The sequence below is a fragment of the Opisthorchis viverrini genome, assembly GCF_000715545.1.
Source record: "Opisthorchis viverrini unplaced genomic scaffold opera_v5_15, whole genome shotgun sequence".
Taxonomy (NCBI): domain Eukaryota; kingdom Metazoa; phylum Platyhelminthes; class Trematoda; order Opisthorchiida; family Opisthorchiidae; genus Opisthorchis; species Opisthorchis viverrini.
Genome location: NW_008751671.1, coordinates 2,971,665 through 2,997,630, shown reverse-complemented (window position 1 = coordinate 2,997,630; position 25,966 = coordinate 2,971,665). Strand labels below are relative to the sequence as shown.

General features: G+C 43.1%; 2 protein-coding genes across 2 annotated transcripts in view; one reads left to right on the top strand and one right to left on the bottom strand.

Annotated features, from left to right (window-relative positions):
• Nucleotides 1–1,187: 1,187 nt before the first annotated feature.
• Nucleotides 1,188–25,966, bottom strand: part of T265_01435 (hypothetical protein) — a gene marked incomplete at both ends in the record, with an annotated part of 31,493 nt that continues 6,714 nt past the window's right edge. The window contains 4 exons of the mRNA XM_009165461.1: nucleotides 1,188–1,396; nucleotides 5,412–5,524; nucleotides 17,805–17,914; nucleotides 23,263–23,360. Of these exons, the coding sequence (XP_009163725.1) occupies nucleotides 1,188–1,396; nucleotides 5,412–5,524; nucleotides 17,805–17,914; nucleotides 23,263–23,360 (530 nt within the window). The remainder of the gene's footprint in view (nucleotides 1,397–5,411; nucleotides 5,525–17,804; nucleotides 17,915–23,262; nucleotides 23,361–25,966) is intronic.
• The window catches only part of T265_01436 (hypothetical protein), a gene marked incomplete at both ends in the record, with an annotated part of 28,306 nt that continues 7,584 nt past the window's right edge, over nucleotides 5,245–25,966 (top strand). The window contains 3 exons of the mRNA XM_009165462.1: nucleotides 5,245–5,303; nucleotides 19,126–19,159; nucleotides 21,702–21,758. Of these exons, the coding sequence (XP_009163726.1) occupies nucleotides 5,245–5,303; nucleotides 19,126–19,159; nucleotides 21,702–21,758 (150 nt within the window). The remainder of the gene's footprint in view (nucleotides 5,304–19,125; nucleotides 19,160–21,701; nucleotides 21,759–25,966) is intronic.

Below are 25,966 nucleotides of genomic sequence, written 5' to 3'. Positions count from 1 at the left end.
AGCGTGGACATTTATTGGCGCTAGTCATTTATATTTTCTAGGTTTTAAGACCAGTGTGCCTCGGCTGTTTTTTGTGTCTAGTTGTCAGCTGAGAAACCCCGTGGAACTATGAATTTGCATGGTACGTTGGCCACTCTGTTGCTAATTCCCGAAGAAGTGGAAGATGACAGCCAGTTTGTTAAAAATATTTTGAGCGTCGTCTTTCTTTGAAGATGGAGGGGTGGTTTAGGTGATTTCGAAGACCAGTCAGTTAGTGTCGGCCAGTAATGGAAAGGTATATTTTGTGTGTCAGAGTAACCGAACTAGTAGAATGCTTGCGTTCTCTTAAGGACATCCGTATGTTTAAAATACGCTGAGAATTACACGGTGACAATCATTTCCAGACAACTCCTTTTAGTACCTTGTCGATGGTTCGTTCTCATAGAACCAGGTGTTATTGAGACCACCTCGTTTCTTATTCAACGTTTCAGGTATTTTCATACTTATTTGAAACTTGGTATACTGATTGTTGAAAAAGACTATTGAGCACAACTGTTTTCGGGTTCTAGCTGAACTGAGTCACTTGGTCGCGTGTAGTGTGTTTAAGTGATGTGAACCGCCTCAAGTTTTGAAGATGTTGACTGCAGAGATATCGCTGGTTGGTCAGATCCAGATGGTGTTGAATCATTTGAAACTGTCTTCACTTTATTCTTTATTTTTGTTGATCATTGGCCAACTAATACCATCCTATACTGGCATCGGTCATGTGGCCGTTGATCTGTTCATCGAGTTTGGCAGTTAGCTTGCAAACGTTTTGTCTTCACAAATGGGGCGACATCGTCATCGCACAAAGACCGAAACGATCCTGTGGACAATGTGTTGAAATGCTCACGAGCGAGTTTGGCAGTTAGCTTGCAAACGTTTTGTCTTCACAAATGGGGCGACATCGTCAGTATGCGGTTGAGTGGGTATTTTTTGCCTGCCTGCGTTATTATCTGATTAATCTGTTCGCAATTTGTGTTGTCTTCTATGGTTCCCGTATTCCAGTGGGTATTCTCTTTTAGGGCTTTTCATGTCCTCGTTCTGATTGGTGGTTATCGGTTCATGTTTTATCGGGGTTTTCTTTGAATTTGGTTCGTTACCGCGATTCCTATTTTCGGTAGTTTGAAAGCTAATCTCTAAACTCGGCGAGCAGATCAGCAGCCACATTAGCATCCTCCAGTAAGCGCACCCGAGCTACCGGTTACAATCTCGTGTTGGTAACAATCATATTTTCGCCCTTGCTTCTGTCGTCCCGGTACTGCATGCGCATAGTGCGCACTCTCGTTCACGACCTCAAGAGTTTCGGTGAGAACGCCTAAAATCCTGTCACCAGCTCCGGTTCGCAACGCGAGCTCTCCGAACTGTTCAGTGATGACTGATGTAAACCCGAAGAATAACCAAACGACAACGTCTAAATACCGTCACTTGTCACATTCTGCAATGACGTTGCCTGTTCGGCTTATTTTCCAGCAGAATTTGATCTTGCTAGCGTTATTTTGTTAACCTGACGATGGTTTGTTTATTAGGACTTTGTCGACTATCATTTTACCGTTAGCTGGGCTCTCCGGCAGGTCCATTCTGCATGTTGTTACGACCATCACCATTGGTTATCGTGTCACTCCATTCTATCTTGTTCACGATTCACTCTATTTCAGATCCCTTGTAGTAATTACCCTGAAATCGCTGTGGGGCACAAGATAAGTGGTATATGTATTTTGTACTGATGCTTTTATCGTTTAGAATTGTAGAAATTATCGGTAATCAGTATATCTACCTGCGACAGTGTAGAATCTTAGGCTGTTTGGGCATTCGCATCAGTTTAATCGCAGTTTGACAAAATCCACTCACGGGTCTTCCAGTTTTGAACGACCGAAACGGACATTTCATTCATCAGTGTGCACTTTCTAGCTTTAAGCAGCTGAGGTGCATCGCGTGCTGCTGTACCGATGTACTTTTGTGGGTCGTTGAAGAAATAGAATTTCGAAGTTTCGAGTTCACAAAAAAGGTTCATACCCCTGAGCTGAGTTTGCGTGACATTAAAGAACCACCTCTCATGATATGGTGAAAAAGGTGCTCGATGTTAAATAGGTTGGAAACCACGAGGAACTAAAAATTATATATATATATATATAGCGGGATAATTCAGTTGGTGTCGAATGTATTATTGTATTATTGTATTGTATTATTGTATTTGAACTACAATAATTGGCCTTGGTTTGCAGAGGGAATGTTGCGAATACATGTCAATCCGAACTTGCTTCCATTTCAAGGCAGTATGCCTCGTAGAGGTCCCATCCTTACAAAAGTTGCCTGCTGAATCCCCGGGCCGTACTTAAACCTAATTTTCTTACGCATATGTAAGGAAACTAGGGTTGCTTCTTGCCAAAACATCGCTTATTTTTGTAGCTGGGGCTCTATTATTATATTATTGTATTGTATTATTGTATTTGAACTGCAATAATTGGCCTTGGTTTGCAGAGGGAATGTTGCTAATACATGTCAATCCGAACTTGCTTCCATTTCAAGGCAGTATGACTCGTAGAGGTCCCATCCTTACAAAAGTTGCCTGCTGAATCCCCGGGCCGTACTTAAACCTAATTTTCTTACGCATATGTAAGGAAACTAGGGTTGCTTCTTGCCAAAACATCGCTTATTTTTGTAGCTGGGGCTCTATGTCAGATGCCGTTTCAGTTTAACGAAATGTGTTAGTTGTATTGTGTCGGCCAGTATTCTCGTTGGAAACAGGGTACCCAACCCCACGTGACACTACATCAGGGCCTCTGTTTATCTCACTCCGACGGTCTCATTGAATACTTCAAGTGGTTTCGTAGTGAAATCTATCACCCAATGGACCGATATATGGATAAGAGGCCAATCAAATCGACCAATATCGCCCGCTTCTCCATAGTTTTGTTGTTGCCGTAGAACCGAGCCTCCGTAAAAGCGCATGTTTACATGTATGTTAACAATAACTCATTTGCTGATGGATAACACGGAGACAGGGGTTGTTGAAGCTAGTTCGGTGGACTACTTGTTCGCTTCGCTTGAATCACAGGACAGTAATAGACATGAGTTCGTTAGGTGATCTATCTTGTGATAGGCTTCTAGCATATCAGTATGAATGTGGACTTTGTCATCCCTGTAGATAACACTTTGGTAGCCGATTTTTGCCACACGTAGGTGCTGTTCGCATTTTTTCCTTTTAATTACCTAACTGCTTGGTTTCAAACAAACTGATTACCTTAGCCCATTCAGGAGGGACTTAAAGAGGCAAACTACTGGTGCCCCAGATAGTCTGAGTTCGGATTGAGAGCTTGTATAAGGATTCAGAAAATGGATCATCCTAGACGGAACGTCCTTGTTGACACGGATGGATCACGGCCGGGCACCTTATTTATGGCGTTAGGGTGAAAAAACTAGACAAGTAAGCGACCTACTGTCACCTTGTTTGATTCATCTCGACGCTCATTCCAAACGATTACCCAGGCAATCTGGATAGAAGTTCACAATATAAATGCTAAGGACATTGGTTTGCTGCTACATCTTGCACTGTCTCCAGCCAACCTGAGGTTCGTCACGAAGACCTCATCTTGGAAGACACTGCAACAACAAATAGTAAATTTCCGCAGTCTCCTTCATATCGATTTCCCGAAGGACGGAAGCAGGCCAAAACTTCTTGGTAGACGATGGTTGCGCATGCGGACCAAGCCACTATGATTGATCATTCTGGGTGTTTGTCGCGCCAAAAATACTAGCTGCACCACCCAAATGCACGTTTTATGATAAGAAAATAGTTGTTCAGTTGCAAAACTATTTCAGTGCTCAGGTGCTATGTCATCCGAAAGAAGCATGAGGGCTGAGATGCTGCCAGGTTTGCGAATTTTTTGCGCTATACAACGTCTTTAGCATTTCTGAGACATTGGTGGTCGAAGAAGGTTGTCCGTCCTCAGAGTCCTAGTCTAAGAAATATACAAAACAACTCGTAGTGTAGCCGACACACGAGACCCAGTGGTACGCCACTGTGACAGTACGAGTGACTCAACTTTGCGATTGTGGTTCTAGCATTTGATATCCGTGAACTTCCATCTACGCCGCAAACATGTGTAATAGTCACCGTGACGCCCAGCGTTTCTCCTTGAGTTGTGAGGGATATGTTCAAAGACTACATTTCTGAAACTTGGTTTTGTGACTAATGGACCCTTTATGCATGTCTGAAGATGGTATGATGATTGCTAGTTTGTCCAATGGTGCTTGTGTTTTCTGCTCGTCTTTAAAGATACGCCCTGCATACTACAGGTAGACAAGCTATAGGGATGGGAGACTATCCAGAATATGCAACAAATCACAAGTCTACATGATCAACTACTGGTTATCCGAGTCCGGCTTAAAGCTCAGTATTCCACGCAAGTTATAGTTGTTTTAGTCAGTGCATTGTAAACATAAAGGTTGTCTCACGCAAGCTACTGAAAAGCCTACCCGGAGCCGAACTGTCCACAATCGGGCGAACTTTAACATCCAATACTGGGTCCGGAACGGTGTCCCGGGAGATTGTTTACCGATAAAAATACTGTGATTTTGTTTGATGAGTTTCCAGGAGCGAATCGAAATGCAAGGTCAACACGTTGTGTCAGAGGGACAACCCCAATGGATGATCTTGCCGAGTGGTATGAGTCACACATCGCCTGCACCACTCCAAGTGTCCGAGCACAGCAAGAATGCTGCGAACTATCGTTTTTTTTTAGAATCAACTGTGATGACACCTTCCCACTTGCCCAATTCAATCTACAATCGGAAGCCCATCAGGTTACAATGTTCCGGCGTATGGTGGAACTGGCAGCACCTGCTGTTGTCAACGCCTTGACGTTCAAACCGACAGAAGACTAATGGCCCGCTCACATCTGTTACCAAGTTTTGGACGGTTCCAATTCTTTCAGTGGGACCAGAAGACTGACGAGTCCATCGATCAGTACGTTCTGCCGCCGAAATATACGACAAAATCGAGGGATAAAATGATCCTCACAATTCGAGAAGAAATTGTTAGCAAGAGAGTTCTGAAATGCCGCTGGTTGTCTTTGGACCGATGTATCCATGGAAGCTGCAGTGAGGTAGCAGCTGAGTCTCATGAGACGTTTGGCTACAAGTGATCTCAATACTGACCTAAATACTGTTGAATCGAAAGATGCTGATAGATGAAGCTACTGCGGAACAAAGCACGTTAAGGGTATGGAGAAGAAGAAGAAGAAGAAGAAGAAGAAGAAGAAGAAGGGAAAAGAGGTGCACTGGTGTTTCGAGTAAACGAAAGTAAAGGTTTATTGGTTTTCGAATTTCTCTCTCAGAACTAACGGTGTTTGAATACGTCAGATGCTTTAGCTGACACAGCTATTGCTAACTTAGGGTGTGTTTGAACCCATGTTTAGGCTTTTCTCGATCTTTACCCGTGGATGCTTCATTGTCTTGGAGTGAATATACTGGATGGTACAGTACTCCCTCTTTATTAGAGATCCTAGGAAACACATGGAGGAGAGAAGACTCTTTGCGGGTCCGAATTTTTCATATTGTGAACACAGCATTCCCTCGGTTGTTGGTCTTTGGACGCGTGTTTCCATATCAAAATTTTTACACACGTTGGGATTCATGTCATCTGACTGGAACTGGTGGTGGCATGAATTCGAATGAGACGTTCCTCTCTTTTATCTCATATTCTTCTGTTACCCTTTCGCAATCGTCACTTGCATTCAATTTTTATGTTTGTGATCATGCTCTTCAAAAATAAATGACAATAACGATTTTTGTTTCTTGGTTTAATTTTTAATATGAATCCGTTTTGCTGACAAACTTAAGTATTCCAACAATTAGCCGGGTTAGCGGATTCGAAACTCCCTGGAGTTTTGTGAGATTCGTACCACTGATGTTTCCCACTAAAGATGAAACAGCTTGCAGTGCCTCGGCTTTTGAGCGTAGACTGGCTTCACCTGCAGAATAAGCGAAGTAAGCTTGGTTTTACGCGACCAAAGCACGACAAGAAACGCATAAATGTCGTGGACCACAGTTTTCCTAATGCCTTCTTAACACCATGGACCCGAGTCTGGGTAGCCGCTTGATAGCCTGATGCGCTTAGCCAAACCAGAAAGCCAATGAACGTGCGAATCAGCTGATCTGTTGAACACTGACGCGTACATGCGTGTCACGTGCAGCCGAAAACGGGCTGTTTATAAAGCTCACGTGGAAAGCTCTAGGCGGGCCAAAAAGTGGTAAAAATAGAACTCATCTGTCAAGGGTAAGTGAAAAGCAACCAATTAAATCTATCTCAACGAAAACGGCTATTCCATTGGAAGTTGTATAGTCGGAGCTGGTTCTCCTATTAATAAAGATACTTGTAGCCGAACGCAGCTCACATCATCATCAACAACGTGGTATTACTGCCGGCTCCTTCGCACAACTTCTTAATTCGAAGGAATCTAACTTGTGTTCTCTAGCAAAACACAGCGAATGAGTCGAAATCTTTCGGATTCCTACTTAGTTACCTGTTGCCAACTTTGTGTATGGTTGACAATAAAGATACCAGACATCAGTGGCTCAAGAACGTAAAATAGGCTGGTCGGTGAAATCGAGAACATCTCTCCGGAATTAGAGAGGCAGATCTAGCAGCAACTTAATCGGCCTAAAGATACATCAAGGAAATCTTGCGTTAAAAATATTTCATTCATATGCTGACAATATAATTCACTCAGTGATCATTTCTATTTTCGTTAGTTCGTGTATAGGTGTGTGGCGGTTAGAATATAGGTTTTTCACATCCCTGTTTCGGGTACAACATGCTTCGAAGTATGAATCAAACCAAGTGTTCCATATTGAGGCTTTTTTTTACAAAGATGAGTATCGTACTATGTGAGTGTTTGTTGCTGCCTCTTGGTCTAGCAGCAGTACATAAAGGTTGTGACGGCTTCACCTGAATTTTAATTGATGTGTATCAACTGGGCAAACCCTAAAGACAGTTGTCAGATCTCATCTTCTGGATCAGTAAGAACGAATTGGTGATGTACCAACCCATAGATATGAAAAACCAGTTATTATCGAGGATCCAGTAGGTTTGAGTTGTCGTGTGTTGGTTTTTATTTGTCACGACGAATGTTTCTGTGCACCAAATCGACTATAGTCAAGTTATGATCCAGCTTGAGCTTGCTGGTGTCGTAGAACTGTGTGGCAGCGGCAAAAGTGACAGACTCTTGGCATGACAGTTGACTGGCAGTTTTAGCAGACGACACTTGGAGTTGCTGATGTGACATTTCGGTACCCACAAAGTAGTTCCTGTTCGCTTTCGGGGTGGGGAGGGGGCGGAAAACGTGTACAAAACGTGCTTCCTTGAAGCATGTTTCTTGTTGAAAGGCGAACACTTAAAATGTAGCTTAATAGTCGGATCACTTAGTAAAAAGTACAAACTAACGTGCGACATACTGTCACTGTGCTGACAGCAATTGACTTTCAGTATATATGCCTTATTTTGGTAGTTGTTTATTTGTTAAAGTGACACGGAAATGAAGTGCTTGTTTATAGTGATTCGTCGGATATATTTATATTGTACCCAAAACATGGCTCCCGTATCACTAAACGAGTTGTTTGTTTTGGCTTATGTGTGGATCTTAGATACGGCCCTGTTAGTGCTCTAGTTGTGACGTAATTAAGTTGATTATCAGAAGGTAACAAGCACTAACAAATGTCTGTCTTACTAGAATGTAATGAATACAACAGTTAGGCGCACTTGATAAAAATAGATACAGTGCGAAAAATATAAGCCAAAAAGTGACTTATCGTTTGAAAACAATTGTTGAGAGTTCTGAGTGCAGTTCCGGACGCGGGGCGTGTCTTCTCTGTGGTGTAGCTGCTACACGTGTTCCGCAGTTGTCCGGGGAGACTTGCGGAGCTTTGTTGACTTCCTGTCCCGTGCGCGCGAGTGTGTGTTGAGCCTAGTTGTATGCGTATTTATTGTATGCAGTGTGAAGAGAGGCGTGTCCTTTGTGTTTGATACTCGCACGAACATGAATGCAACTTGACCTGATGTGTTGAAGTTCATAAGCCTGGCGCGTTACGCAAGTGGGAACCGCGTAAACAAAAATGGATGAGAATTTGTGGTGTACAGGTTGTCGGCTAAGGTTGCAAGTGGGACAGGAATTGTCACGTGGTTTGTGACGTGTGATCTAGTGTGTGACCTCTACAGCCCCCACTGTTAAAAGCCGGTAGTTGTGGCAGTCATGTTTTTGAGTGAAGGTTAGGTTACATCCGTCCGTGCGTCATCATTCATTTTCCTGAGTGATTCGACCACGTCCGACCAATGATCCATCCAGACCACGTGCCTCCGTATTTCTTCATCGTATCTTCGGAGGAACATCTGTTTGTGCTGGATTGATTCTACCACACTGATCCAGTGTTGGTATCTTAAGATAGCAGTTTAGCGAAATGATGAAGTTAAACACCGTGCTTCTCACACACTGACGGAAATAAATCATTGTTAGCCTTCTGTGCCTCCACAACCACTGAAACCGTCCCTTATCGTCACATTCAGGTACAGTCAATGATGGTGGCTCATAGGTTGTCCCAGTAATCAGCTCGGTTCATAGGTCGTTAGGGGACCTTAAAATATCATTCGATATTCCATCCTGAAGGTGGAGCCAACGTATTCTGACATGCCGAAAAACACTGTATGGCCGTCTCGTCTACGTTGAGGAATCATTATTGTTTATCTCACGAATCTCTAGACAGATGGAAACCGTGACTTTCCGGTTCGCAGTTGAGCACTGAACTATTCGCTTGATCAGTAGATAGGAGTTTGACCAACAGTACCGCTGACCTCACGTGACGACACCATCGAAGAAACACTAAGGTGTCGTACGTTGGACGTTCCGACAAACTCACTTGTTTGACTTCAAAATAGCATCCATATGGGTCTGGAAAATTCCATGATGGAAGGTGACAGAACCGACAGAGACTGTCATTTCAGCAGTAATCAACACCGTTCGCTTTTGATTATTTTTCGTGGATTAAGCCTTTGTGAAACAATTAAGACGACTTTTATAGTGTCTAATTAAAGGGAATTAAGTGGCCAGTCCCAGATACACAGATGGACGCTTTTGGACGTACTGATGGTCATTCATGCTTTTTTAAGGAGTATCCAATTCAGTGGAGAAGGATTTTAGGCAATTCGCCGATGACTTCCCTCACTGAAAAAAAATACTGTTTTTGGTCAGTTCGTTCTTCTTGGAGCTCTCCAAGTGTACCAATGCAATCACTGACTGTGAAAGAGCGATCACCGTGATTTATTACAACTGAGAGCACTTCCATTCGCCACTGAAACGTTTTTGGTGGTCACATCAAGATCACCAGTCAATCCGTTCCCTGTGTTCAGGTAATTCCAGGTTAAAAACACGAATTACAAAGTAACTGCCGAAAGCTACACTTCATTACGTCAATCCAGACGTTTTTGGTCATCCTTTAGGAACGTCAGAACACATGTGGTTTAAAAGGAATCATTCAGTCCCTTGGCATTTAGGTGTTAGGACGTATGCTGTACCCTTTCAACTGGCAGAGTACCAAGTCTCTGTGGAAGGCGGCAGCTAGACACCGTGATTGTGTGCCGGTAGCATGCAAACAACGTGTACGTCATTGATAAGACAGCTGTTTGATTCCGGGTTCCCATTAATAAGAGTTTCAGTTGCAGGGCAGATTCCGCTGCCGAACAACAAAACAAGGCGTATCAAGGAGACGGAGGCGTTCGTACCATCCGTGAAGGCATTCCGCTCTTGGTTCTGGACATGCGTGAACATGCCTGGGAACTGCAATGTTGGTTGGGCCAACGTGGTTGTGTTGGCGCTGTCTGGCGTGCTTCACAGCCCTAGTACAAAGATGCCAAGTTCATTTATTGTTCACCGTCCTACAGCACAGCCGTTTTTCGTAAAGGCCTGAGCGAATTACTAGTAGTGGTAGTGGTGGTGATACTACTGATGGAGAGGCATGAGAGTAGTATGGCTTCTTGTAAATTCGCTTTGCGTCTCTTGAAAAGGGATATCTATTGCGGAATTTGTGGAGTCGCTTCGTAGCATTTGCTTGGATTTCAGCAACAGTCAATGGATATCCAGGAAAATTCAGGAAGATGGGTTCAAGAGAATATGGATGTTCAGTTTTTGTAAGATGCATATGGGAGTTTTACTCCCCTTTCCTATAGTCTGTAACTGGTCAGTTGGCATTTTCTAATTAATAACTCCGCAGCGAAGGCCTTTTTCCATTCAGCAGTAGTTTACTAGCAAACCGGTAACTCGGACTGAAAGGTAGCCTACTCCAGCGTGACCACAGTTGAGCAGTTTGTCGTTTTGTAGTGGGAACCGGCTTCCTCTGAATGAAATGGCTGGGCGTCCTATTTTTCAACTCCAAGTTTTTGAGCTAGAGAGTTCAGGTGCCACTCAGCTGGGTGGAATGGATGAAATTAGCTCATTTGCTCATCGTACGGAAATTACAGACCTTTTTGGTTTCAAGGGAGTATTCGAAAAATATTCAGGTGATTATCTCCGTCGTTTCATGGGGGGACCAAGTTGCACTTCCCAGAGAACAGTTCTACAGGATTTTCGAATGTAAAATAGATATGATCAGACGGTTCTCGCATAGGTCTTTCTAAACTTTATCATTTTCATTGTTGACGACCTTATCGTCTCCTCATCTCATAATTTCAATCCGCTTGATGAATATTCATCCGAAGGCGGGATTTCTTCCTTTTTATTGTCTTCTTCTTCGTGATCATCCTTTGTCACGATAGGCGAAATCTGACGAAAATCTTGAAATAAAATTGCCAGGATTCTAGCAAACACCATAGTATTATCCTATACATTAGGGATACTGTCTACCGCTCCTTTTTATCGTTTGATTTTTATTCCTGCCAGTTTAAAAACAACAATTCCGTTTGCTTGGAAAGGTAGCTGGATCTTTGGATGCGCTGTTCCGGATAATGAAAGCAACAATAGCTTCCCTTAATTCTAGTCATCAAGTGTTAAAGGGCATGTGTGGTTGTTCGTTGTGAGAATTGACTGCTGTGGGCAGAAGATCTGAGGTATGTCCAGGTCCATCACTGCTGATGCCTCCGAAGTATTACTGCAGTCGACGAACTAACGAATTCGCAGAGGTTATTCAGGATCGTGTGTGCGTGAGGAAGGGAAACAACGCTATTCTTGGTGGATATTATGGATAGCGCACAACGAAGCAATCTAGTCTTAACTTTGTGAGTACATTCTTCAAGTGCACTGTGCGACTCAGAGCTGCAAAAACCTCCAGAGCTCCTGGCGGTTCGCACATTTCCACCTCTTGCGTGATGGTGCAGGTGAATCCACAATTAAGGGGAGGAAACCTCAAAAGTAAGATGTCACGCACAACCCCAAGCATTCAATACCTTTGCATTGAAGCGTCCTTCCACAGCGTAAATACTAACTGTTACTTAAAACAGGTTGCACCTATCTACCCCAAGAATAATCGAGTTGGGGCCTCGGGAAATTCAGCGTCTGAATTCATTTTCAGGCCCGGAGAACCTCTTAATGAAAGTCTGGTAATTGACTCCACAACGTGGCTAATCATTCCACAAAAAATTAGTTGAGTTGACGTATATATATATATGTATAGAATGACTAAATGGCCAACTATGGTCGTTCACTTGTTCGTTATTTACAGGCAATGGCCGTATTCCGGTCGTGAACACTTTCAGCCCCACCCTGCTAATCGTATATTGCTAAGCCTGGACAGCAGCCAACGCACCTGCTGTCCAGGACGTGTGGTACCGATGTTGACCTTGGGGATGCCTTATTCTCTGCACATGTGCTTTTCCCATGTCTGGGCGCGTCCTGACAGTGAGGCAACGGGAAGCTGGCCTGAGGTACTTTGACCTTGGCTATGGGATCACACCCAACCGCTCAACCCGCTCATAATGTCTCCTCGAATCGCGAGCAACCATTAATCTTCAAGATGCCGCACCCGGCGAATAAACCAACACAGGCCCACGCATTTCCGTAAATAAACGTTCTAATGATTGACAAGGACGCAGTGAAACAACTGAACAAGAGTAACCGTGAAACATGCGAGGCACTAGGAGTGTATTTTTGGTCAAACCTGGAAATATATTACCTGTCGAAGGGATAGTACACTGAGTTTCGTTTTCTGTAATTGACCCGCTCAAACTTCAGTCAAATAGGTTTGTACGGCATGGTCGCGCTATCTGCTTGCTGGGATTATCCGCGTCCACTGTTTCTCAGCCCTCAGTTGTAGGCCGCAATTCCTGTCGCGTAGTCGCCTCAGGTATCATATAGAACGACAGAAGATACAACCTTCCGACTTTGGAATTACAAGTTTTGAACTGCATTCTCGTTGGCTCGGAGAATCTGTTTCGATTAGCAGGTACATGATTGGTCTTCTGGCGTTGGCCTCCAGGGACGGAGCTTCGCTCCAAAAAATGTTGCAACTGCAGTCTCTGTAGATGGGAGGCCTATGTGGTGTTTCATTGAAACAAAGAGAAGAAATCAGTCACGGAATGTAAGGATTTTACTAATATTTACAGGCCTTATAAAAGTAAACAGTTCTATTAAATTGAAAACTCTAGCAATATGTTTGGACGACACGCAAGATAAAGTCCTTACCAGTCTGCTGGGTGCATCAGCTCAGTTAGCGTCAGAAATTAATAAGCTGATCGCATTAACCTGTGAAGTGGTTGCTAGGTTTAGGAAACAGGATTTATCCCCTGTCCACTCTCTTTACCTTCATCAGGTATTCGGGTGCTCCGAACGAGAAAGTCATCCATACTGTAGAATAGTGAATGTTCCTAAGCAGGTTTATGGGCACGGCCTTTTTCAACTTAAAGTATGAGGGGTTGTAGCAGTGAAATGTGTTCATATTGCGGTTTCTCGGTTGCACGGTTTTGCTTACTAGGAGGAAAAATACCTTGTATGTTAAAGTATTTTCGCCTGTTCAAAGCGGAGAACTCAGGGTAAAGACAGTTGAAATTGGGATACTGTCATCATGTTTGAATTTATTTATCCCAGCCGCTCTATTATCGTATCTGGGAAAATCATTACCTATCACGCGAAATGGCCCAGTGGTCAGAGTGCAAATTTACTGACCAGAAGGTCCGTGGTTCGAACCCAACCTCTGTCTCTCGACTTCCCCTGTCTAGGCTTGGGCAATCTGGCAGTATCCCAGCTCTCGTGCTTCCCTTGGGTAGCATAGCATCTGGGCAACGAAAGAATGTTACAGCTGAACGACTATCTATCTACGTCCCTGTTGCTTCAACAACACCTACAGTATAAAATCTCGACGATTGGCATCTAATTTCATGACACCGGTGGTAAGCCACACCCGAATTTTCAGCTCACGATGTCATCCAGAAGGCTGTCTTAATTCAACCGTTGATTATGTGTCGAAGTTCATTCCACCTTTCTTACCATCGCTAATCTATATGTGCCAGAATGCATCAAATAAAACCGCTGCATTTCGTCTCGTACAGTGCTTTGGTTTATGACGCCTCCAAGCGGATTCTCGTTCAACTATTGTGCAAATAACGATCTGCTCTTCTATAAGCCATAATATACGGTATTTCACCTCCTGCAAACACAGTTTTCCTGAAGCTGGATTTTCCGGTCAATCTCGATAAGTGGGTTAACACAAGTTCAACTAAAAGAGTAATTATATCAGGTGAATCGTTCTAAGGGACGTGAACTTCATTAGATCCGTTTGTTAATAACTTGGGAATTGTGCTATCTGCGTTTCACTACAAGCTTGCCATTTTCATTCCAAAACCACACGCATTAAAACGCTTTTGCGAAGAACTTATAGGAGACAAAGTCAACTTTCACCCCCTCCCAGTGTATTTCGTTTCACCACAAACCGGTAGATGTTAGTTAACCATTTTAAACAAAATTAAAGCTTTTTAATGTAGTTCTCCGAGATGCACGGTTGTCAAAAGGCAATAATCACATTACAACACTTCTGCATAATTTTCACAATATCGAATGAACCTTTTTTGTTTTGCTCAGTTTGTCTCTGAATGTATTAGGGTAACCCATTCTGCCATTTTCATCTAAATTCGCATTCGGTATTTTCACATGCAGACCTATAAACTGCCGCGACATGCGTTGAAAGCTAGCCCTACCGCTGTCGGCTGTTCGTGAGGGATATCCCAATTTTCGAAGCTTCCATTAGCAGCGACCTGTGTGTCGTAATGATACGTTGGTTCGAGTGCGTGAATTTTCTCGCTGGTGTTCGACGTAAAGAATGTACGCTGAATGCTGCGAGGAAGCTGGGGTGGAGTTGAAAGCGGGGCTAGTCGGTTGACCGAAAATGCATCAACTTTGTGCTTTTGTATGAAAACGCCTTTGACAAGACGTGACATCAGGCATTTGTATGCTTGTCATATTAACCGACTTGTCCACTCAGACACACAATTACAGACTGTATGTTTTGGCTTGGACAGCCGTACATGCAGTTTAACACAGCGCGGGACGAACGAACGCGTTTGGGAATTCCTACAGCACGTCAACAACGCATTGATAATGTCAGAACAATCACGCGAACAGGACGTAGAACTGCATCTTTTTGCTACTCGACCCCCATACCTCGCGGTCTGCATTATCCGATTACAACTTCTACCAACGATTTGACTTGACTTTTTCTTCCGATACCAACTCCACCATCATTGCGATGGACTAGACGGAAAAGCATCTTCACTGAATGATGAATGGTCTGTTTACCGTGTGATAATTCTGTCAGTCGAAACCATTCCGAAAGCGCGCTCCCACAGCTAGCGGCATGCTTACAAAATAGCGTAATGGTTGACAAGCCTGCATCAGCCTGACCAGCAACAATACAACTACTTCGAGAAGATTCCACACTGCGCTATACCACCACCCTAAAACACTGATAAAATGCTCCCGTTTTCTGGAGTAGCGTTGGCCGTATATGCACTGTCTTCCTGTACACCCGAGCATGCCTAATTGGACCCACACCTTTTGACGTCAAACTCCTACACACAAGTTGACGGGATGTGCATCGGCGTTTGGGGGGGAATCTGTTGTGGTCATATCTCGAACAAGAACAGGTTAAGATGGCTTGCCCAAAAGGTGGAATTTTTCCCAATCGAATGATTTATTGGTCAGTCGTATTCTCAGATAATCAGTATTTAAACTGACCTGCCTACAGCATAGCTTATTCAGTGTCTAGGTGACAAATAGCGAGCAAGTTTTCGCTGCACGGATGCACCAGAACATATCATACCATTTGTTGGAAATGCTACTTCTTCCTAGTAACCAATGGATAGTTTTGCACAGTTAAGTTTGGAATATTTTTTAATGAATTATAACCCTTACACAAAATGCTTGATTCAATGCCGGTGAATTGCTCCCTCAACGCTTAGGGTGCGACTGACACATGCATTTAACTTTTGCTCATGTAAATTGAGAACACACAGCTGGATTTTCTTTTTTAAAGAAACTGAACGAGTTCCCACCAAACAAATTAAATATTTGTTTGGTACATCCCAAAGGAACGCTTTTCACAAATATTAATTCTACAATGTTTGTGCCAATACTTCGGGCACCGTTCACTGCAGTACAGATATTTCAATACTTTGTTGAGTTTAATAATAATAACAATATTGAATTTCAGTCGATGGATGACCTATGCATGGCATTTCAGCTTCGTGAAACTCCGCTTTGAAGTATTCTACAAGAAAATATACTGTCTTATACGAATACCACGTAAAGTCCTTTACATGTGAATTTTTAAATTGCACTTCAGCTTACAAATTGGCGCTGTTTTTTATGTCATACGCAGCGGTCAGTACACCTGCGACCATCGGTTATTTTCACATAGTACTCTGTCTTTTAAACATAGGATCTTGAGATCTGGGACTAATCTACACGAATTCAGATGGTTGCCGAATCACACTCTTTAGTCGTACTAAAAAGGAACTGTTTTTATAAACTTATCTGTCCACGAAGACGGTCTCGATAGCTTCCAATGATGACCTTTGGACTAGGTTAACCGAGGAGCAGGATGCTTTGTTTATTTTACCGCTACACATTTCATATATGTGCAATAAGCAGTAAAACGCGTTGTCATACCAGAGGAGTGAGTTTTCATTGGGATTACCAACATTAACTGGAAAAATCTAGTTATTCAGTGTCTTAAGGCATAACTCTAATCGCCATTTTCCATCGAGCTATGCGAAACGAAATTGTTCCCTTATGAAAACTGTCTACTCATTGCTCACCTTAGAGCCGCCTAGTAATGTCAACCACCGAAAGTTTTACTCCTTTATGTCATACCGTCAACACATTAGACCGTCTAGACCATGCTTCTTTTGATCCTCTGTTTGCTGCAATCTTCACCTGTGGGGCTTCTTCCACCATCAGGGACAGAACAACAAATTCGTAGAAGCCGCCTGACCCACAGTGAGATTTAAAGTGCTTTCCGAATTCGACTTGCCCGTTTTATGGTTGGATATGACCTTCAGCAATATGTTCTCTGCTTTTGCAGTTATCTTCCTCCCAACTTCGTTTGTTCTTGGATGATTTCCCCCCTAGAAACGTCGCATCCCAAAAGTCGAGAACCATCGACACACGCCTTTAGTGTCACTTCGAAGAACATATTTTGTCTGTTGACAAGAGTTTAGAATTCACCGCTGTTTTATTCACTTATTTTCTGGTTCACAGTGTTCTGCATCGAACCAGTATGTACAGCCCACTACCAACAGGGGCTGTCAAACTGTCTTTATCAGCTTTACGTGAAGTGTTATATTGAGAAAAGATACTGTACTATTTCGAATGTCATACTAAATTAAACAGAAGTAAGCCTTGGTGCACCACATTCATTTGAGTGATATCATGAACGAGATATTTAACTGGGATTCAATCACCGCCAAATTAATTTGCAAATACGCGAGTATTGCGAATTATGTACCACTGGTATTCATTTACAACAGCTGGGAATTCCGGGACAACCCCTATTTGGTGATCCCCAAGAAAAACGCGTGGCATGTCTACAAGTTTTCAGAAACTGTTTGAATAATGTATTAATCCAAGCAAGTACAGTGAAATATCTCGAGTATTTTGCTAAACAAACCTGGTTTGGTCCTGGTTTTGCTGACTCGTTTTACTGGTAGCAAAAACGAAATATTCAGCCGGGCTTCAGCTGACTCTCGTTAGCAGTATGACAGTCAAACTGATCCTCTCAGCTTGTGACCACTGAACAGTAGCAATCAGTGTTTGGTTCACCAAAAAGCTAAGGTATTCATCTGGTCAACGGACATTACTGGTATTAGCTGTCTACGCCTGGCTTTAAAATGCAAAGGCTATGACTGACTGTAACAGAAAAGTGCTGATTTCTAAAGATGTCTCATGAATTGGTTGACTAGATGAAAAAATGTAACCTGGATATTTCATAAAACTAAGCCTGTATAGCAGCGAAGCACCAATGTCACACACCGATTTTATGGTATCAGTGATGACGATGATGGTAAGTACAGGGGAGCACATATACTGTGTTCCATGTTGGGCTACAGCACATTTTGGGCGCATATACAGCTCATAATAATAAAAAATAAGTTATGGCACCACGATTAGATTGCCCTATGCATCGAATCTTCTAAATTTTCTGTCCAATTTTAGCATTCATCCTTAGACGGTTACTAACGTAAGTGTGAAGTAGGCTGACAGCCGCTAAAAGAATTTTTCTAATGGGGTACTCATGGAAACCTAAACCCGCACCTCAAATCTCGAAGAGCCATTGTCTTTGTCCTATCAAGGAGCATCTCAGCATGGGGAACGGCAGATGTAATTGACCATCCATTGGTTACGAATGCGATATACTGCTTAATCTGAAAATAAGTAACGGAATAAATCCGGGTAGCTGCATTCATCATCCATCGTTCAGAAGAAGTGATTTGCTTTCATCACATCTGAGTGTTTAGACTTTTGAACAGTATTGCGATAAAGTGTGAAGGCACTGCTGCAAAGCTGTTACAAATTCAGAAGCACGTTTGCTTGCTTTCATTCGCCAGATATGCCCCTTGCGCCTCAAAATCTCAGACCCATACGTAAAAAAGTAACAAATAATCGTCCGGCTTTAGCACCATTTCGGTGCCTAGTTACCATGCCACCTGAAGGAAATCCGGGTGCCCCAGCCCATATAGGAGTGGTATGTTGCGAGGACATAATTCAGAGCAAATGAGCACCTCTTTGGTCAGATCAACTTTCTTTGCCCGAGCGCACCAAAGATCAGCACTATCATAGCCAGGCTCTATAGAACAACTGGAAAAGGATCTCAGAGACGTGAGTGCGCACGCTGTGCAATCACCGCTTTCCCGCCTCCTTAGGCTACCAGGCCAACAAATTTCCAGTACCTACCCTTCATTCTGCAAACCACTTTTCTGTTGAAAGTAAGGCTCCAAATTACTCCTTTTAAATGTTCCATCGCTTTTATAGCCCGACAATTTCCCATATTGTCTTCCAGAGATGCTATTTGGCTTCTGGTTCTTACCCTCAGAACATTTATCATCCCACTGAAACCCACAATTCAACAAAACTCTTCTCTGTGTACGTCATTTGTTGAGTTACAACGAACTCTCTTGGGATCAATCTATTGTTCACCCACTTAGCACCAACCATAATAGTGGTAATCTGAGTACAATTCGCATGTGATTGGATACTCCTCAGATTACCTCTTATTGTTGTGAGACTGAAAATACGTGCGTCGGGTTTAGCCAGATCACATCAACGTCACTCTTCTGCTAGAGCTGTGCATGGTAGACTACGGTCTGTATAATCACCAAGTATAGCTTCAGTTTCGCTTGAAAGTGTTAGGTTTTCCTTTGGCAACGCGACGAATTAACCTCAAAAGGAGTAGATTACTGTGTTTCGGTCTCGTTAAAACGTGATATTTCCTATAACGCTGGCGAGAAATACTCACAGATTACAGGATTTCCTTTGACAGGGACAACAGCTACTGCCTTTTCCTCTCATTCACCAAAAATCAAGTCTTGCGCTGCACAGTACGGTCATGCTAGCCTTGTCTACTTTACATTTATAGCGGAAACTATGTTGATTATGGGGACATTACACAAGTAAGTGTTACTATCAGACGAGAATGCCTTCAAACAGACAAGTGTTTTTATACTTCTTCGCATCCTTCCACGGATACGAGGAGGCATTTTGGGGGAATAACATCCATGCAGCAAGTGACTGGAATGGAGGTTATTTTTCTGGACCCGTTTGGAGTATATGCCTATCATGATGCTCTAAATCAGCAAGCCCTCAGTTTTAAACGGCCGCTATCCATCGCCTGTTTTTAGGTCAGTGTCTATGGTCATGGAAGAAGTATGTGTACGTCACCACGCTGTCACGCTGCGGATTCAATCACAAATGGCGGCGTCAGAATGATATTTGATTCTCTAATGATAGAAGTGTCCGCACATGAAAATGCACACATCCAGATAACTGCAGGGTTTGCAGAGTTTGCTTTCACATCGCCTTCTTTTGACAGTACCCGTCGTGTTCCGGAGTAATTATTCTGATAAGTGCGTTCCACGATCGCCTGAGTGATTCGGTTGTTTAACACAGATTCGAAAATGTCTGCCTGTTCAGGCGTAGGTATTCAGGCTCGTCCAGCCTGCACCATTGGAGTAAGGACAACACGCTCATCTCGTAATTCAGATGTTCGGAGTGCAACTCCCAGCACGGCCAGGAATATGCACCACTAGCACCCACAAGTACGAAACTCGAGTGTGGCACCTTCCCTCTTTGAGTTAGACCAACCGGAACCATCGTGTTTGGGTAGGAAGAGAATGTGGGTACGAAGCACATTCACAGTGCTGGAAGACTCAATGGTACTTGTTCGTTGGATACATTTTCGAAGGAAGTTTTGTTGCCCGAGTTTTATTATCAGAGGAGTGTATGTCATCTACAGAGGCCATTGCTTCTGGGTATCGCGCTCTCAACAACCAGGCGTAAAGAACTCCATAAACTTGAATGCTATTTTGAACGGTGAACTATTATAGGATTCACTAATTAGAGCATATGTGAACAAAAATATTTGAGATTTCGAGACAACCTTCACATTATCTCGTTGTTCACCCGTTTTTCACTTTCATTGCTGCTCAATACATACTCATACGAGTTTTTAGACACGCCAAATTTTGCTCACTTGACTGGGTAGGATAGCGACGGATGGACGCGGTAACTTCAAAGTATATTGGTAAAAGAAATACTAATATAGAAAAAAACGTGAACCCTCACAAATCCGCTGGCGGGGCAACATCTGGTTCAATCAACGTCATCCCAGTCAAGGCGTTTTATCAGTAATTTTATCCCGTTGCCCACCTATCCACCCAGAAACCACCACCACCTTGATCTATCGGCCGGCTATTCGGGAGGGGGAGGGGACGGATTACGTGTGTGGTATCGGTCGCCTCAAGCAAAAATGGGAAACCCAGAAGACCACCGAGTAACCAGTAACTAACTAACTAACTAACTACGCTATTGCAGGTCTTCATACGTGCAATAGGTTATGTGGGTGGTTTTTGTAAACGTCTTTCTCTCCCTATGTTGGTGCGTGTGCCGTAACTCGTGTGGTAAGCGTGTCCTGATCTGCTTGCACATAGGTACATTGAAAGACGGGAAAATAAAGTTACACAGTTTTGGTCACTGATTAGAAGACCAGAAACCCATACACATTTGGTGTTAGTTTCACAGATCCTCTGTAAATTTGTACTGGGTGTGCATACTGCCTACCTGTCTCCGTCAGAAATAGAGGATGGGGGATCAGAAATAGTTGGGCGTGCATGACGACCGTGTCAGACAGCTGGGTAGATGGGTAGATGGATGGATGAATAAATGAATGAACGACTTGCTAGGTGGATGCATGAATATATGACTGATGTTTCGGGGGGAAAGTCAATGGTTACCTGCCTACATTGTCCCATCCTCCCGTCGTGTTTCTGCAAGGTTTGACATGTGGCTAGATCAGATGTAGACCACCCAGATTGCATTTCACGGTGGATGGTGGTGGAAGTCGTACCAGTGGCAGGATGGATGCGGGCAGGACGCATATGGATGCTTGTACAATGCCCATTATTATTTGTTTATTATTATTATTGTCATTATCGCCATCACTATTGCTATACAGATAAATGAGTATTATATCAAAGTAATTTTGTTTACTTCTATTAGGTAAGGCATAGTTCGTTCGAATGTTAATATTTTCCAAGACAACAAGTGCAGCAAGGCCTATGCCTTGATTCTGTCTCAAAAAGACTGACATTCAACGGTCTGGAAGTGTTCCATCTCTGTAAGCATTGTGAGTAATTGGTGAAAGCTTACTTCCGGTACAACGATACTGGGAGATAATACCATCCGTGAGATGGAACAGTCATCCTTTGCGAACCTTAGGTTACACAAGTTCAGCGAAAAACAATAGAAGAACGCCTCTCTGACGATCCATCCTGGATGTGACAGCACGCCATCCGAGGAGACAGATGGGTTGTTGCTATTGCCTGCATCTTGTGAAACTCAGTGTAGAGGGAACTGCGCGGACCACAGCGGGGAAAAGCCAACATTTCGCAGAACTTTGTTTGACTGTGACTTCTCATTTCGCCTTGCTACGTCCAGATTCAACAGCAAGAGTTACGAGTGGAAGGAACCGTTAACCTGCTGGACAATGTGTCGGTGTGTGTGCTGCAAGCCCCAACCGAATTAGTGCTTAGTCTTATTTGCTGTTCTATCTCTCCTTGGTAAGTACTGGCTTATTCAAACACTAACACAGGCAGAGTGCAGTCAGACTACGCCTGCAATGCTAATAAGGCACCGGTGAAGAAATCGCCGGTTTTTAAGTCAACGCACATTGCCAGTACATCTCTTTTGCATCAGTGTACAATTGGGGTTTGTTTTGGATACATTTCGCAAAAAAGGTAATATAAAATATCAGCACAGTTCAGCGAATAGCTATTCCTGGATGAACGCATTTCGTTTACCGAAATACAGTGAAATTAAGGGGACTACAGGGCTAGAGACATCACTTATACGGAACCTAAACGTAAAGTGCCCAGTCAACAAAGCCAGGGTAGTCTTAGGCTAACGTACATGTCTTTGTGAACACTGATTTTAGGCTTCAATAGACTAACCAATGATGCTTTGAGTAACTGCGGTCCGTATGTACGACTGCTTCGTGCTATGACCTTGAATGATGAGAAAACTCCACTGGTATTTCTTGCCTCGAATAAGTGTGTGAAGCTCGAAGACTTGAGTGTTGCTCCGCTGATATTCCCCAGCTTTCGGTCAGTTGTGTCAATGTGTTAATCACTGCAACTTCAGGTCAATTAAAGTATCTAGTGACTGGTTGATACTACCAACAGTGACGTCCAGATCAGTGGCACTGACGCATTAGCCACAGCACTCGATCATACTGTCATGTAAGTTTGGCCTAGGACTCCGTTTAACGTGTGTTTGAATTGACTAGAGGCAAGCTTATCGGTATAGGAAACCTTTAGATAGATACGTTTTTTGAGGAATGTGATGTGCACTTGCTCTACCTTCCATTCTGAGATGGTTCCCAATGAGATTTCAGGTATATAAGTTTGACCTCAATAACCTTATGAATAAGTCATTCTCCTTAATACGTTTATCCATAGCGCAAATCGCTCTTGATCTGCTGGATAGAGTCTGAACTAAGACATGTTTGTGCCACGCAAAGTAGAGGATCTTAATTTTGGGCATATCTGACCAGGTGGGCCTTCGTGCACGGAGCGAGACATAGCACTGTTAGAATTCAAAACAAATGTCCACAAAGAAAATTCGTTTCCCACCCAAACTCAACAACTAAAAGTAATGCTTTAGTAGAGTATCCTGAGAACTAATAGCAAGTGTTCAGCCTGTTTTCATAATTTATTACGAATTAAATGTCGTCGGACTGTCGTTTGTGTTAAGGAAGTCGCTAAATATAACTTTCTGCCCATTTCTGAATTTTCACCTGAAATTTCTGCCATGGTCGGTCGAAGAGGGGTCCTCAAAGAAACATTGTTAATTTGTTCATTACTACTGCCTTGGAAATAGAATGTGACATTTTTATTAGACGGCAAATCTAATTACTCAAGAAGAGGGATAGGTAGGTTTTCCGGATCTGATGAATTTCTGGCCAATCAGTTTTTGTGGAGATAGCCAGGTGATTACTTACCAAATGCGCGGGAAAAAATCGCTCAGTCGTAACACCCTTTCGGTGTCCAGATGCTATGCCATCCGAAGGAAGCCGAAGGGCTGTCAGGTTGCTCAAGACTAGACAAGGGAAGTCGAGAAGTAGAGGTCGGATTCGAACCAAGGACCTTTCGGTTAATAAATTCTAGCTCTAACACCTGAGCCATCTCGTTTCCATGAGTCATCTCGCCTCCAAACGCGGAAAACCGAGTGGTAATGTCTTTTTAGCTAATCTTTTCCAGGTATATGAAGGAAACAGTGAAAACGGGCTAGGTGATAGCAATAATACCAATAGAACTATGTCGAATTATATCCTCTTTGACTCCGATAAGAAAGCATTTATAGTTGATCTTCTGGGTGAGGATCACACCGCAGTTTAATTCATATGAGAAGAACAGTGTGAATAGTTAGCAGATGGCTAGTAATTACCATGTAGGGATGATTTACTGCAGTTTCGGCCATGTCGAATAGATGATCGATATCAAATCCACTGAATTAAAATGAACATACTGAGAAATACTGAGTGGGTACCCAGGTCGAAGTTACCGAGACCGAACCGCAAGTAATGAAGTCACACTTGGTCTTTATTAATGCGTTTTGATTGCTTCGCAGTTAATAGGAGTGACAAGCTCAACGTTTCTGTGAGAACTGTGTGACTAACTGGTAGAAGTTGAGGCAGTATCTATCGTTAGTAGGATATTATACTGTGCCTGAGGAGTGAACGGAATGTTATGTTATTGGATAATGTGACAGAGATTTGTTTTTTTCTGGCTGAAATGAGTTCAAGATAGCTGAGCATGTTACTTGAGATCTCTACTAGTGTTGTTTGAGAAGGAGCTAAAATAGCAAACCCACAAGAAAAGTACAAGATAACTCAGGCGTGAAGGTTCCTCACACCAACTGTTGATACTATTTGTTCAGTCTGATTACTATTCAGTAGTCAGTGCTATATCTTCAACCTTTGCAGGGTGAAACATTTGTACAGTTCCTCTCGATTTCTCAGTATAAAGTGGCCTCACTGACAGGAAATCCCAACTGAAAATTACAGGATCTTCTCACACTACTGACTATTATTAAAACGTTAGGACCTTCAAGGCCCAGTTAGGTAAGTTGGGTAGAACCTCATTTGAAAGATGTCAGGGGTAACGTTTCTTATTCACGCCGTACGTGAGCTCCAGCCGAGTATAGTGAAATTAAAGAGAATCCGCATTCTGAAATACAGTATAAACCCAAAAAAAAAAAACAGAATTTGTGCAAAATAATTCTGTACTTTCTGAGAGGCCGTTCTTATTCCTCTGTTCGTTTATGACTGAATCACCACAGTTCGTAGCCCTGAAAAACTCTGCAACGAGGGACCTACTATCTCACCATATGTCTGTGTGATGAGCTTGTGTTATTAATTCGTCGATGTCGACCCATTTGAACGATGGTTCAGAGTCACCTGGGACGACCGTGTTCGACAACCATACAGTGATATCCCACACCACAAACTGATGAGCGGATTTGTGCGGTGGCTTTACGCCGTCATCAGGGATAATGCAAAATTTATGAATTACTTCACTGTTACCACTGCCTTCTCTGATAACTGGGGGAATCGCTCAAAGATGTGTCATGCGGCATGATTAATAATTTTCAGTCCGACGTCCACACCAAAGGAAGAACTAGCGCTCGTTGACCTTCTCAAAAAAGCATTCACCTCTTCCTTCTACTCAAAGGTATTGAAGATCGTCAGGGATCTCACCTTTCACCTCAGGTTCTGATAGCTTCGGAGTGCACTTCATGGGTTAGGATGATGAGGATGAATACTACCTTCGGAGAGCACTTTTTGTAGGGATTTTTGATAACACCTCAGGCACTCTTGCGCATACAGGTGAAATTCAACTCTTGTGGCACACGTTTTAGAGCTAGAGCATATTTTGTTAACAGACTTGAATGTCTACATTTATTCACACCTGACAGCTTCCGCAGGGATTTGCTACGCACACCCCTTCTGACTTTAGGGTACATGATAGTCAAACAATATATGCTCAGCCAGCGTGCCACCAACAGTGTAGGAAAAAGCGATGATGAGAAGCTTATGGTCCGGTTTCATGTATAAATCCCTATAAATCCCGCAACGACCAACAACCAAGAAATTAAAAAAAGCAGGTGCGTTCAGTTGGTTTCAAGCGTCTGTGACGGTACCTGACAGGGAAGTTCTTACAGGCGGTCCAATCGATCGACACAGCTGGGTCGTTGTTCGAGGCGTCAGGCTTCCCACTCATATCACTCAAGCGCGAATACGTTCACCCGCCAGGACGCAAAAGTTAAGATGGTTCCAGCGTGCGCTGGTGAAGTAGTGGTAACACGTTCGCCTCGCATTTCAGATGTGGGAGTTCAGACCCCGGAACGGTCAAGAATATGCACTACTGATGAGCTTTAATACAAGTGAAACTCGAGTCCAGGGCTTCCCCCTGTCCCTCTTGGTGTGGACTCATCAGAATGATTGTGCATAGGACAGGAGGACGATTGATTAAACGAGTCATGTCGGTTTGAATTCTACGAATGCAGCAACCATCATCATCATCATCAACAACGATGACAGCAACATCAATGTTGGCAATGATGCTTCACTGCCGTACAACCATAAAGTTCGTTTAGTTATATATATATATATATATAATTGTATTAAAAGCCCTACAGTGAAG